Source organism: Arachis ipaensis, chromosome B4, assembly GCF_059453495.1.
Source record: "Arachis ipaensis isolate K30076 ecotype BB chromosome B4, ASM5945349v1, whole genome shotgun sequence".
In the NCBI taxonomy this organism is placed as follows: Eukaryota; Viridiplantae; Streptophyta; class Magnoliopsida; order Fabales; family Fabaceae; genus Arachis; species Arachis ipaensis.
Genome location: NC_142439.1, coordinates 142,035,466 through 142,047,907, shown reverse-complemented (window position 1 = coordinate 142,047,907; position 12,442 = coordinate 142,035,466). Strand labels below are relative to the sequence as shown.

The following is a 12,442-nucleotide window of genomic DNA, read 5'->3' as shown; positions in this document are numbered from 1 at the left end:
GAAAATGATGATGAATAAATGAATATGTGGCTTTTGCACTTCTTTTATCTGAGATACGAATTTTCCTGGGTAAAGTACCGTGGTTTGCCACCATGTGTTCCAGGTTGAGAATCGATACTCTGTTGACCCTACGTCGCAAGGGTGACTGGACACGTATAAATTCCCGGGAATGGTACCCCATTGAGCGATTGATTGATATATATATATATATATATATATATATATATATATATATATATATATATATATATATATATATATATATATATATATATATATATATATATATATATATATCAGCCATAGGACAGGCATTCATCATATGCATCTATGTGACATTGTTTGTGTATGCATATTGTACTTGGTTTGCCTATGTGAATAATTATGTTTAATTGCTAATTACTCTACTTGATGTAACTGCTTGATTGTGCTTGAACATTCCTATTTGTGTTTGTGACTGAAAATTGGTTGGTTTATGGTGGATTGATTGTTGATTGAGTTGTCTGAGAAATTAGCAGCTTTCCCTTTTAGAAAGGATTTCGGATTTTGAATATTAAATCTTTGGTTTTGAAAAGAAACATAAGGCGGTTATTAATCACTGTACTTTAAAAACGGTTTTATTTTCGCAAATTATTCTAGCAATTATGTAACCCTATAGTGAGAATCCTTTCGAAGACGATGTTCTCACTCCTTTACAGGTTTTTCCCTTTTCAGGATATGGGCGACGAAGCTTCAGAAGAGTTATATTCATTTTCTGTTTATTTAACATTATTTTGTATTATCTTAGTTTTTTTTCCCTCGCCTTTATTTCTAGCAATTTTTGCAAGAGGGATAGGAGTTTTGATATGTGAAGTTTGTATATTGGTATGATGTATATATATATATATATATATATATATATATATATATATATATATATATATATATATATATATATATATATATATATATTATTTGTAAGTATTGTAATCTGTATTGTAACGTATGGATGTATGTTTTGAATATTCGGTTTCAATTTTAAACAGCTTATATTTTAGCGCTAAATATTTTAAGAGTCGTCATAATACCCGAGCTATGAGAGTGGCGCAGCCAGAAGTGTGACTTTTGATAGTTAGGGTGTTACATTTCGCATTGAGCAAAAGTTGAAGAAAAGTCATCATACGAAAAACCCAAGGACGAGGTGGTGGCAGATGAAAGGTAGGAACAAAGAAGCTTCCTAATAAGACGGGTAGGAGAAGAGGCAAAGTGGGATGAGAATTGAAGCGCGGAAGAAATGTGGAGGGAGATAAAGAAGCAAAGTGGGATGAGAATGGAAGCACTGAAGAAATGTGGAGGGAGATGGCAGAAGTTATTAGAAGAATAGCAAAAAGAAAGTTTTGGTGAATCTAAAGGGATAGGACCAAGAGATAAGGAGTCCTGGTGGTTGAATGCGAGTGTACAAGAAAAAGATAAAGATAACAAGGAAGTGCTTTAAAGAGTGGTCTTTATGCCGCAATGCAGATAATTGGAAAAAATATAAGACGGCTAAGAAAGAGACAAAAGTGGCTGTAAGTGAAGTAAGAACAAGAGCATATGAGGGTCTCTATTAGTTTTTGGGAACGAAAGAAGGAGAAAAAGGTATATATAGAATTGCAAAGAGTCGTGAAAGAAGAACGAAAGATTTGGATCAGGTTAAGTGCATAAAGGATAAGGATGGAGAGGTGATGGCTCAAGAGGAGAAGATTAATGACAGGTGGAAGAGCTACTTCCATGAGTTATTTAATGAAGGACATAAGACTCTTCCGAGTCTTGGTCGGTTATGCATAAGGAAAGAAGATCAAAACTCTGACTACTATCGACGGATTCGAGACTTTGAGGTAAAAAAGGCTCTAAAGCAGATGAAAAATGGCTGTGCAGTAAGATCTGATAATATCTCAATTGAGGTTTGGAAGGGCCTTGGAGAAAAAGGCATCAATTGGTTAACCAAGCTTTTTAATGAGATTTAAGGTCAAAGAAGATGCCTAATGAGTGGAGAAAGAGCACTTTGGTACATATCTACAAGAATAAGGGGGATATACAAAGTTGTGAAAACTATAGAGGGATCAAGCTCATGAGTCATACCATGAAGTTATGGGAAAGGGTGATAGAATGGAGGTTGAGAAAAGAGACACAAGTAACAGAGAACTAATTTAGATTTATGTCAGGTAGATCCACCACCGAAGTAATATACCTATTAAGAAGGATGATGGAGAGGTATCGTAATAATAAAAGGGATCTACATATGGTGTTTATTGATTTGAAAAAAGCTCACGATAGTGTGCCAAGGGAGGTCTTATGGAAGATCTTAGAAAAGAAGAGAGTAAGGATCGCATATATTCGTGCAATTTAAGACATGTATGATGGGCCACAACTAGTGTGAAGACTCAAGGTGGTGTAACAGAGAAATTTTCTATTGGTATAAGATTACACCAGGGATCATCCTTAAGCCTATACCTTTTCACATTAGTTTTGGAAGTACTCACAGAGTACATCCAAGAGCCTATGCCATGGTGCATGCTTTTTGTCGATGATATCGTCCTTATAGGAGAGTCAAGGGAAGACCTAAATAAGAAGTTTGATGTATGGAGAGAAGCTCTAGAAGTGTATGGTCTGCGCATAAGCCGTAGCAAAACGAAATATATAGAATGTAAGTTCGGTCTCAGAAGGGAAAACCCTAATATAGAGGTGAAAATTGGAGAAAACATCCTACGAAAAGTTAAAAGTTTTAAGTATCTTGAGTACATCATATAGGATAATAGAGAGATTGAACATGATGTAAATCATAGAATCCAAGCAGGTTGGTCAAAATGGCAGAGTGCATCTGATTTTAAATGTGACAAAAAAGTGCCTTTAAAACTTAAAGGTAAATTCTATCGCACTGCTATAAGACCGGCTATGTTTTATAGTATGGAGTGGTAGGCGGCCAAGGGGAGCACAAACATAAACTAAGTGTGACAGAGATGAAGATGTTGAGATGAATAAGTGGTCATACGCGATTGGATAAAATAAGGAAAAAAGATATAAGGGAGAGAGTTGGAGTAGCACCCATTGTGGAAAAGATGGTAGAATCGTGTCTCAGGTGGTTTGGACATGTGAGAAGAAAATCGACAGAACACCCAGTCAGGAGATAGAGTGGATGAGATGGAAGATGGATAAGGGTGAAAGGCAGAGGAAGACTTAAGAAGACCATCTATGAGATGGTCAAACGAAATCTACATGTGAACAGTCTCTCTGTAGACATGATACATGATAGAACTCAATGACATCGTTTGATTCATGTAGCCGACCCCATCTAGTGGATAAGACTTTGTTGTTGTTACCGTTGTTTTGTTGAGAATGTTATTCTATTATAAACATAATACGTATTTTACTATTTACTGTAAGCATATTATTCATTGTATGGTATTATTTACTTATATAATTACTATGCACTTGTACAAAATTACATGTTCGTATTTACTGATATTCTACATCAATTTTAGTGTGCGAAACGCTTCGACACACGCTCATTATCCAAAACAGATATATATGGATAGAGAAGCTATATAAGCAAACTTAGAGTATCGTTTTCTCTTTTTTTAATTTGACTTTTGTATTGGATAATACTCTGAGAAAATTGTTCTACTCGATCTCAAGATCAAATTGCAGGAATATAATAAAATTAGAAGTGTACCTCTATATATATAATTAAAAAACTTCAAGAGGCTATAATATATAATATATAGTCACACGTCTTTTCTTTTTATAATATATATAATATATAATATATAGATTCAAATCCAACATTGAGTCCATCACTAAGTTTCTTTTTTTTCCATCAAATGATGGAAGATTATTACTTTGGTGGTGATGTATTTTGCTTAGACACAAAATGCATAAAGCGAGGTTCCAGAAGTGTGGTTCCCAAAAAACAATCCAAGACTAACATTATACCCATTTCCAAGGTATATACATCCATCACTAATTGACATTCCACCATAAACAGTAGCACCAGTCTCAAAGGACCAAACAATTTCACCACTCTTTACATTAATTGCATAAATAGAACCCTTCCAATCTGGGGAGCCTGCAAAGACAATGTCATTAGCCACACTAACAGGTCCACTGGCACTGGCATTGCTAGGGTTTCCAACCGACCATAGTATTGTGCCACTACTAGCATCCATTGCCACCCAACCACCACTGGTTGTGGTCTTGTCCGAGGGTTTAAGAGTGAAATTTTTGGCATCAGAGTTTGCAATGTTGGTGTATACCATCTTTGTGTCGGTTGCTGCCCCCCAGTATCCGCCTCCTGCAATCCCACCTGGCCCAGCTTCCTACACAAATATACATACAAAATCAAATTAAAGGACGAATTTATTTATCACTCCACCTATATTATCATAATTAGTATAACTCTCAAATATATTAGTACTAACAAAGGTGTTTTCTTTATATTTTATTATGTTCAATATTTTTTTAAAAATATTATTGATAAAAAAAATCTTTTGACATTTTTTATCATAAAATCCTAAAAAAAATATTCAAAATAAAAGTACAAACCAAATAAGCCTATAATGTGGTTACTTGCTATTTAGCTGATGATTTGGTGATGGATGAAGTTAATCGTTGGTTGATCTCTCTCACTTAAAAATTGATCGTAGTTAAATTGATTATTAAATCAATCGCTAAGAAATAAATCTGTTTAAATAATTTTAGTTACTAACTCTATCATTGTTACAATAACTTCTTGTATTGACTTTTGAGTAAAAAGTGTTTCAGGAAGCCAATAAATTACAGCTCAAATGGCATAGTTTTTCCATATTAATTTAAAAAGTTGCGGGTTTAAGTCTCCTATCTTTGGTAAAAAAAAATGTGTTTCATGAATTATTATTATTATTATTATTCAAAAGAATATAAGAATATGTTTTTATCATTACTAAGAGGAGATATATAAAGAGTAATGTTACGTTACATGGTCAATAAATATTATTATTTTTGGTTAATGTTTAATCAGTAATTTTTTGCACTTATATTTATTAAAATTTTGTACACAAAAAATATATAATTTGTACTTATATTTATTAGAATTTTGTAAACATAAATTATTATTGTTTGTACTTAAATTTTTTAAAATTTGCATACATAAATTGATAAATTTTATTTATTAAAAATAATTTAATATTTATAATGGTTAAATAATGACTAACATACTACAAATGATTGATTTTCAAGAATTTATCCAATATAAATCCTTCAAAAAATAATTGCTCACATAGAATGCCTTCTTACAACAAAGATAATAGTTAAAAATTATTGGATTGTTTGATCCATTTGACTAAATATTTTTCAATAGTTATCATATATTCATTTAAGTAGCCGCCACTCCTTAATTAATAATACGACAATCTTAAAATTTGTTACCGTTGACCAAACGATGTTGCCGTTGTCCCGGTGCAAAGCCCAAGCAAAACCACTCTTTTGCACAGCAACAACAATATCTTCCTTTCTTCCCTTCACATCAATTGTTATCATCATCGGTGCCTCAGAAAAATCAGCATCTGGATTAGGACCTGGAGGACAATTAGGAGATGAAGATACATTGTTACACGCCAAGAACCATACATCATACCCTCCCAATTGATGATACCACTTGATTTCACCATTGTCCAAACCCAAAGCAAGAATCGAATTCGAGTGATTCTCCTCCTCAACGCAATCGTCCGGGTGCGTTGGCCGCGCTGTTAGGTTGTTCTGTTTCTCTTGACACCGGCGAACGCGCAAAGGCGCCGAGTACAAGTTCCCGGTGGCAATGTAGACATGGTTCCTTGCCTCATCAATGGAAGGGCTGCTTCCCCACACGGCGGCTCCAGCGTACTCTCCTAGTTTTCCATGGTTATCCGGCAGCATGTAGGTTTGCCACAAGATGGCACCGGTGTGAATATCTAATTTTGAAAAGCTTCCCCGGAAAGTGCAACATTTTTCAGGACTTAAGCCTTCTTCTAATGATGATGTACCTACATAAAAAGCCCTGCATGGAGAGGAAGGGTAAAAACTCAAGTGAAGCTGATAATCGAAAATTTTTAGATAAAAATTTAGTAAAATTAATTAAATTAATTAAAAATATAAAAATAATTTATATATTAAGGTTATATATATAATGGTAATTTTAGTTAAGTTATAAGAATTTAAAATTTTTAATGTATTGAAGGAATTAAAGTTAATAATTAATGACGTCTTTGTTATAATATATGTAATAAAATTATTTTTTTAAGTTTAAACTGATTAAAAAAATACATAAATAATTATATAAATATTTATTTATTTATTATATATATTTTTTTAAAAAATAATAAAATAACATTTTAATTTTTTTAATCATAAAAATTTTGTTATTATATCATAAAATTATTTTTAAAAAAAAGTTAAATTAATAAAAAAATATGTAGATAATTATATCCTTATCAATATCATGTAAAGAACTTACGCTATCGAATTGTTTTTTTGTTTTTCTAATATTATCGTTTTTTTTTATATAAAATAAGTCAACTTTATTAATAAAATGAACAAAATATTCTGTGATGTAAAAATTTAAAAATATTTAAAGATTATGAGACTCAATTCAATTGACCAAATAAAACCCTAAATAATTATATAGTGGGCCATTTTCATTAAGTGACATATACATATAGAACACTCAACACTCCACACTGACGACTGACGACTGACGACACAAAAATAAAGAATTCTTTTCGTACTTTTATAAGATACAAGAGTGAAGAGTCTCGTTAGTTTAAACTTTAAAGTGCTGCAATTTCTTTCATCTCATTTTATTACTCTTTTTATTTCAATATATTTATCATGTTTTAAACAAATTTAAATTTTAAAATAAATTTTCGTTTCTATTTACAGATTGATTATTTTCAAAACACTCTTAATTTAATTAGTTATGATAACTAAGTAACTATTAGTCTATTAATCATATATTTATTTTTATTTTATTTTACAAGTATGATCGTATATTTATATTTGAGAAATCAATTAGATAAGGAATAATATGTTTCAAATTTTAGATTGCGAAAAATATAATAATTTTTTCTATTAATTCTGTCTAGAAATGCAACATATTATTAGGTATCGTAATTTTTATACAGTTTTTACTTTTTTTGCATAAAATAAATTATGATTTTTTTTATTCGGATATTTTTACTTTATTAATTTATTCTTATTTTTATTGTTTGATTTTTCATTATTATAAATTTATAAATGTTATTTTTTATACGAATATTATATATAGCTTAAATTTTTATGATTCATTTTTTTTATCGGATAATATTTGATGTGTTAAGTATGTAGTTATTTGTACATAAATGAAAATAGAGTATTGGATGCTTGCCTCTTTATTTATAAGTCATGTTAGACTAGTTGATTTTATTTACAACTTTAAAAAGAATTTATTGGCCTAGCACAATTCATATGTATTTATATTTGTTACTAAATCATTCACGATTTATATATTAATGAGTAATTTTGCTAGAAAATCGTAACAACAAATAGTACGGTTCATGAATAAAGAATAAAACTCATTACTCACAAAAAAAAATATTATTTATTACAATTATTCACAAAAAATTGTGGTAGTTTTTAATTTATTATTATTTTTCTTAAATTTTTAATAAAAGAATAAAATCTTATTACAATTTATTTACTATTTTTCATAATAATACGCTTTTAAGTTCTTAACAGTTATTCACACACAAAAAATTGTGGTAGTTTTTATTTTTTCACAAGAATTTTATTAACAGATGTGCTAAATAAGAACAAATAATAAGTATACTAAGAAATAATAAATATATTCACAGGAAAAAGTAAATTTGTTAAATTTTTAAAGGTGGAAATTCAAGTACAGAGATGTAAATATTTTTGAATAAATTTGTATCAATTTTTAACTATATATCAACTTCATATGTAAAATAATAAAAAAGTTGAAAACTTGTTTTGTTATATGAAATCTTACTTTTTCAATCAAACCATCAAAATTGTTAATTATGGTCTAAGAAGGGATATATACAAACCTTTTATAGTAAGTTCCAGACATTGTCAAAACACTTGAGTTATGGCTATCCAACCTTGTTTGCCAAACTAACTCTCCTGTTAATCTCTTAAGAGCAATAACCACAGCAGGACCATAGATTCCAACAATCACAAATTCATCAGCTATGGTTGGTGTTGCCCTAGACACTGTCCAATTAACACCACCAACCAACCCTGTTGGTTTTAATCCTGTTAGTTCTTGCAAGTTTTGCTTCCAAACAAGGCTTCCATCACATGCCCTTACTGCAAAGATTTCACCATTCCATGATGGAAAGTAGAGAGTTCCATCAAAGATTGATGGGGTTGCAGTTATGTCTTTTCCTGCATAGAATTTCCATTTTAGTGTCAAGTTTGAAACGGTTTCAAGGTTGATTTTGTGTTCTTTGTTAGCATATCTTCTGTTGTATATGTCTCCACCATGGTTTATCCAATTTTGTTGCTCCTTTGTGGAAAGCTTAAACTGAAATCATTCAACATGGTAAACTCACTTTAATGGGGTAGTAGCTAGTACTATATGCATAAAAACTTAATTTTAAGTAAGTATATAGTATAATTAAGGATAACAAATTAAATTTGTTACATAGTATATATCCTTACATTAAGAGCTTTGGATGAAAATGAACTTGCTACCAGGCAGAAAACAAACACAGAGATTACAAAGCTGACCATTTGCTTCGACGATACCATTCAATATGCAAATATTATAATAATGCAACTGAGATGTAATCGTGAAACTATTCAAGTGTTTCCACCTTTGCACATATATCCTTATAGGAGGACCTAGAGATATAGTAGCTATATAAACAAACTTAGTATCGTATGCTCTATTTTTCTAGTTTGACTTTGGTTTTCGATAAAATTCTGAGAAAATTGTACTACTCTCATTCTCTCAAGATCAGATTAGCAGGAATATAATAAAACTAGAAGTGGACCTAGAATTAAAAAACAAAAGAAGCTATAATATATAGTCACACGTCTTTGCTTTCTAATATATATATATTTGCTTTCATATATTGTTGTTGGAGCATTTGAAGAGTCATATCATATCATTATCATATATATAAGTATCATTATCACTATTTAAAATTAAAGATTGCATCGCCATCGTGTTATAACTTAAATGGTATAGTCTCCTCATACTCACCCAAGAGGTTGCGGGTTTGTGTTTTCCCATAAATTGCTAACTAAATAATTAAGTTTGATGAGGCAATTAAGTAATAAGTGGTGGCCAATTTGTGCAATAATTAAAGGCAGAGTACCATAAGATGGTTGCATTTATGTAGGTCAGGGTCTTACTTTGCTTCTTGTGAGAACTTCTCTGCATCTTTTTCACTCTGCCCTTTTTTGTGTGTAGTGTTTTTGACACTAACTCATTTTCATATCACTCAGAGAAATGGCAGCTGGATAATTTAGCAAACTTGCTGATTCTTCAAAAAGTTTGACAAAAAGTGTCTAAATAAATAATAAGCTATTTAATTTTTGCAATAAATATCAAAACCTTTGTTTAGGGTGATAACAAAATTCACCCCTGAACATCACATAACAGCATAGGCCAAAAAAAAGAGTAAAGTATCGATTTTGTTCCCAACGTTTAGAGTAAATTCTATTTGTGTTCCTAACGTTTAAATCGTTCTATTTGTATCTCTAACGTTTGTAAAAGTGATTCAATGTTATCCTACCGTCAATTACACATCATGAGCGCTTTAGTTTGAGTTTTAAAAATCTTTTCTTGAAGTTAGAATACAAATGATTGGGATAGAATCAATGATTCCAAAAAATAGCTCATCAAATGTTGAAACTAATTCCTACAACATTTACATAATTCACTTTTCTAGGGACATAATTGAATCTAAACACAAATAGTAGGTATAATATTAAGATCAAACACATCTAAGTGAGACCTAATTGATAATGAATACATCCAAGTGAGAATAATTGAAAAATATAATCTGATTTGTTAGTATAATTGATAGTAGGATAACATTGAATCACTTTTATAAACGTTAAGCATACAAATAAGACGATTTAAACGTTAGGGAAACAAATAGGACTTACCCCAAACGTTGGGGACAAAAACAATAATTTACTCGCAAAAAAAAATCATAAGAGAGAGAGAGAGAGAGTTAACTAAGAAAGAACTTTGTTTCACTCTTCCATAAGAAAATCCCCATCTTCCTCCTCACTCAGATCAAGAGCAGCCATCACCTCATCAAGCGGAACAGAAGGTGCCTCTTCGCCTTCTGTTACTGATAGGTTGAACCACAGTTCAGGATTTTCTTTATAACCCCTTAAGAACTCTTCATAATCCTTGTTCTTCTTGTCTTTTTCAATTTCACCCTTATCATCAACCTCCATGGGAAGTGACTTGAGCTTCCACAACCCAGGCTTCAAGCCCTTCTTCCCACGCTTCTCTTCATAACTCTTATTCACTAAAATTGCTTCAGGAAGAACAAGTCCTTTCGACTTGTACTTGTCCAATTCAATGTCATTAGTGTTAGCAGCATACAGATCATAACCAAGAGCATAATCACCAGGCTTTAAAAGATTTCCCAAATGAGTCTTGATGGAAAATATGGTATCATTCTTACCAAAATCCGATATGCGAGCAACTTGAGCCTCGGCCAGAACATACTTTCTGCCATCAATAGTCGCTTCGGCCGAATTGATAACATCCAAATCCAGCACAATGTACTTAACCAACTGCCGGCTAGTGAGTAAAGACTTGAAGGATGCTCTCCAGTACTGATCAGCATCCAAGAAACAATGCCTCAATGTAAATGGATCAAGCAAAACAATGTTGTTGGTAACCTTGGTGCAAATCACAAGGGGACCAAAATTTCCCATACCAGCAGCAACTTTCTGAGGAAGACATATCAAATCCTCACGACAAATTGGAGCGATTTCAACAGAGAAAGTGTATTTGTAATTGTAGTTGTTACTCTTAGGATCATGAGACACAAGTTGCTTATCGCCGCGGCTGCCCAATCTCACCGGAGAAACTTTCCCCAAAAAATCAACAAACTTAGCACCATGGCTCCAACTAGAGAAAAAGAAATCAATTCCATTATCCACCTCTTTGATCTTTTTAGCCCTACCAGCAGCGTCATGCTTCAGAATCACCTGCTCCAAGTAAAAGAATGTTCGCCTATGTGAAACATGTTGCCTGAGTTGCACAGCTGCAACCCACTGATCAGGGTTACCCTGCACCCTGGAGCAAGATTCACACATTTGCTCCCTTTGAACATATTCAACAACATAAGATTGCTCAAGTATTACTCCATTGATAATCTCCTTCTGAACCTTTAGCTTGACTTTAATCCTTTTCGAATGAGGCTCGGTCCAGATAAACTCAGCATGCACCATCCTCACCTTATTCGAATTCAGATCCTTCTGCAGCTTCTTCAAGCAGAAGGCTAGGAGCTCCTTGGATTCTAATTGGATTTTGATCCAATTTCTTGGTGGCTGTAGGTAGCTATCACATTCAGGGCAATGCTTGAGCTCGAAATGCTTCCGAAGGCCTTCGGTAATGTTGTTTTCGGAGCTCAAGCAATTCACACACATGTTTGCAGCATTTAGCTGCATTCGGATTCCACATTTGCAGCACAAAACAATCATAATGAAACAAATAGAAATTGATTCCCTTCTGTTAACAAAAACAAAAGAAAGAAAACGCATCAGCATGCAATGCAATAGGTACACATAGAATTGCAGTTGTGAAGATTTCGAAGAAGGAAGTTTCAAAATTTTGTATGCGATGAATGCATTGGAAACACAGAATTTTTAGTTTACCAATCAAAACTTGAATCGGAGATTGGAGAATACTTCTAATGTGATGATCATAGTTTTTTTTTTTTATTAAAAGTAAACAAAAACGAGTATTAGTGTATTCCATTCGTAACATGATGCATGTGTGAAAACTAACTAAGAAGCTAATAAAACGAAGAGAAAGACGAATCCTTATTTATTCAATTATGGATTTATTAAAGAAAAGAGCGAACTTGGAAGAGGAACGTACTGTGTAGAAGAAGACGAAGGTGAAGGATGTGGTAACAAGAGCAAAACTCTCGGACTGTATAACATGTTGTAGGGTGGTTCAATGTGAATAGACTATGGGCTTTGATCCCAAAAACATATATGGGCTTCAGGCCCAAAATGGTGCATAAGGTCTTTTGGTAAAAAAAAAATAGGTCAATTTGAAAGTTGAAAATCATAGATTCAACCCGGTTATACAATTAAGTCTTTCGATTATTGGTTCAACTAATGAAATACAAGTTAAATTGAATAACTGATTAACTCAGTCACAATTAAATATAAATATAAAATTATTAAAAATAAATTTAAAATTAGAAAT

The 12,442-nt window shown here is 32.0% G+C and overlaps 1 protein-coding gene and 1 pseudogene across 3 annotated transcripts; both read right to left on the bottom strand.

The window, feature by feature from the left end:
- Positions 1–3,813: 3,813 nt before the first annotated feature.
- LOC107635317 (uncharacterized) lies at positions 3,814–8,975 on the bottom strand. The gene is made up of 4 exons (XM_088485326.1): positions 8,689–8,975; positions 8,073–8,551; positions 5,422–6,028; positions 3,814–4,334 (listed from the first exon to the last, which is right to left on the bottom strand). Exons 1-4 carry the CDS (start codon positions 8,776–8,778, stop codon positions 3,879–3,881), a joined length of 1,632 nt encoding a protein of 543 aa, XP_088341452.1. The 5' UTR covers positions 8,779–8,975; the 3' UTR covers positions 3,814–3,878.
- An 883-nt stretch (positions 8,976–9,858) lies between these two features.
- On the bottom strand, positions 9,859–12,139 carry LOC107638132 (uncharacterized; annotated as a pseudogene). 2 transcript variants are annotated; one of them, XR_015881165.1, is made up of 2 exons: positions 12,107–12,139; positions 9,859–11,734 (listed from the first exon to the last, which is right to left on the bottom strand). The product of XR_015881165.1 is annotated as an uncharacterized LOC107638132, transcript variant X1 (transcript). The 2 variants fall into 2 exon arrangements; XR_015881166.1 differs by lacking the exon at positions 12,107–12,139 and adding an exon at positions 11,881–12,020.
- Between the last annotated feature and the right edge of the window lie 303 nt (positions 12,140–12,442).

Excerpts from the sequence above, each read along its gene's own strand:
- LOC107635317 (XM_088485326.1), bottom strand. The coding sequence starts at position 8,778 with ATGGTATCGTCGAAGCAAATGGTCAGCTTTGTAATCTCTGTGTTTGTT. Across the intron at positions 8,552-8,688 it reads TTTCATCCAAAGCTCTTAAT|TTTAAGCTTTCCACAAAGGA; the intron begins GTAAGGATATAT and ends GAATGATTTCAG. Across the intron at positions 4,335-5,421 it reads GCAACATCGTTTGGTCAACG|GAAGCTGGGCCAGGTGGGAT; the intron begins GTAACAAATTTT and ends ATATTTGTGTAG.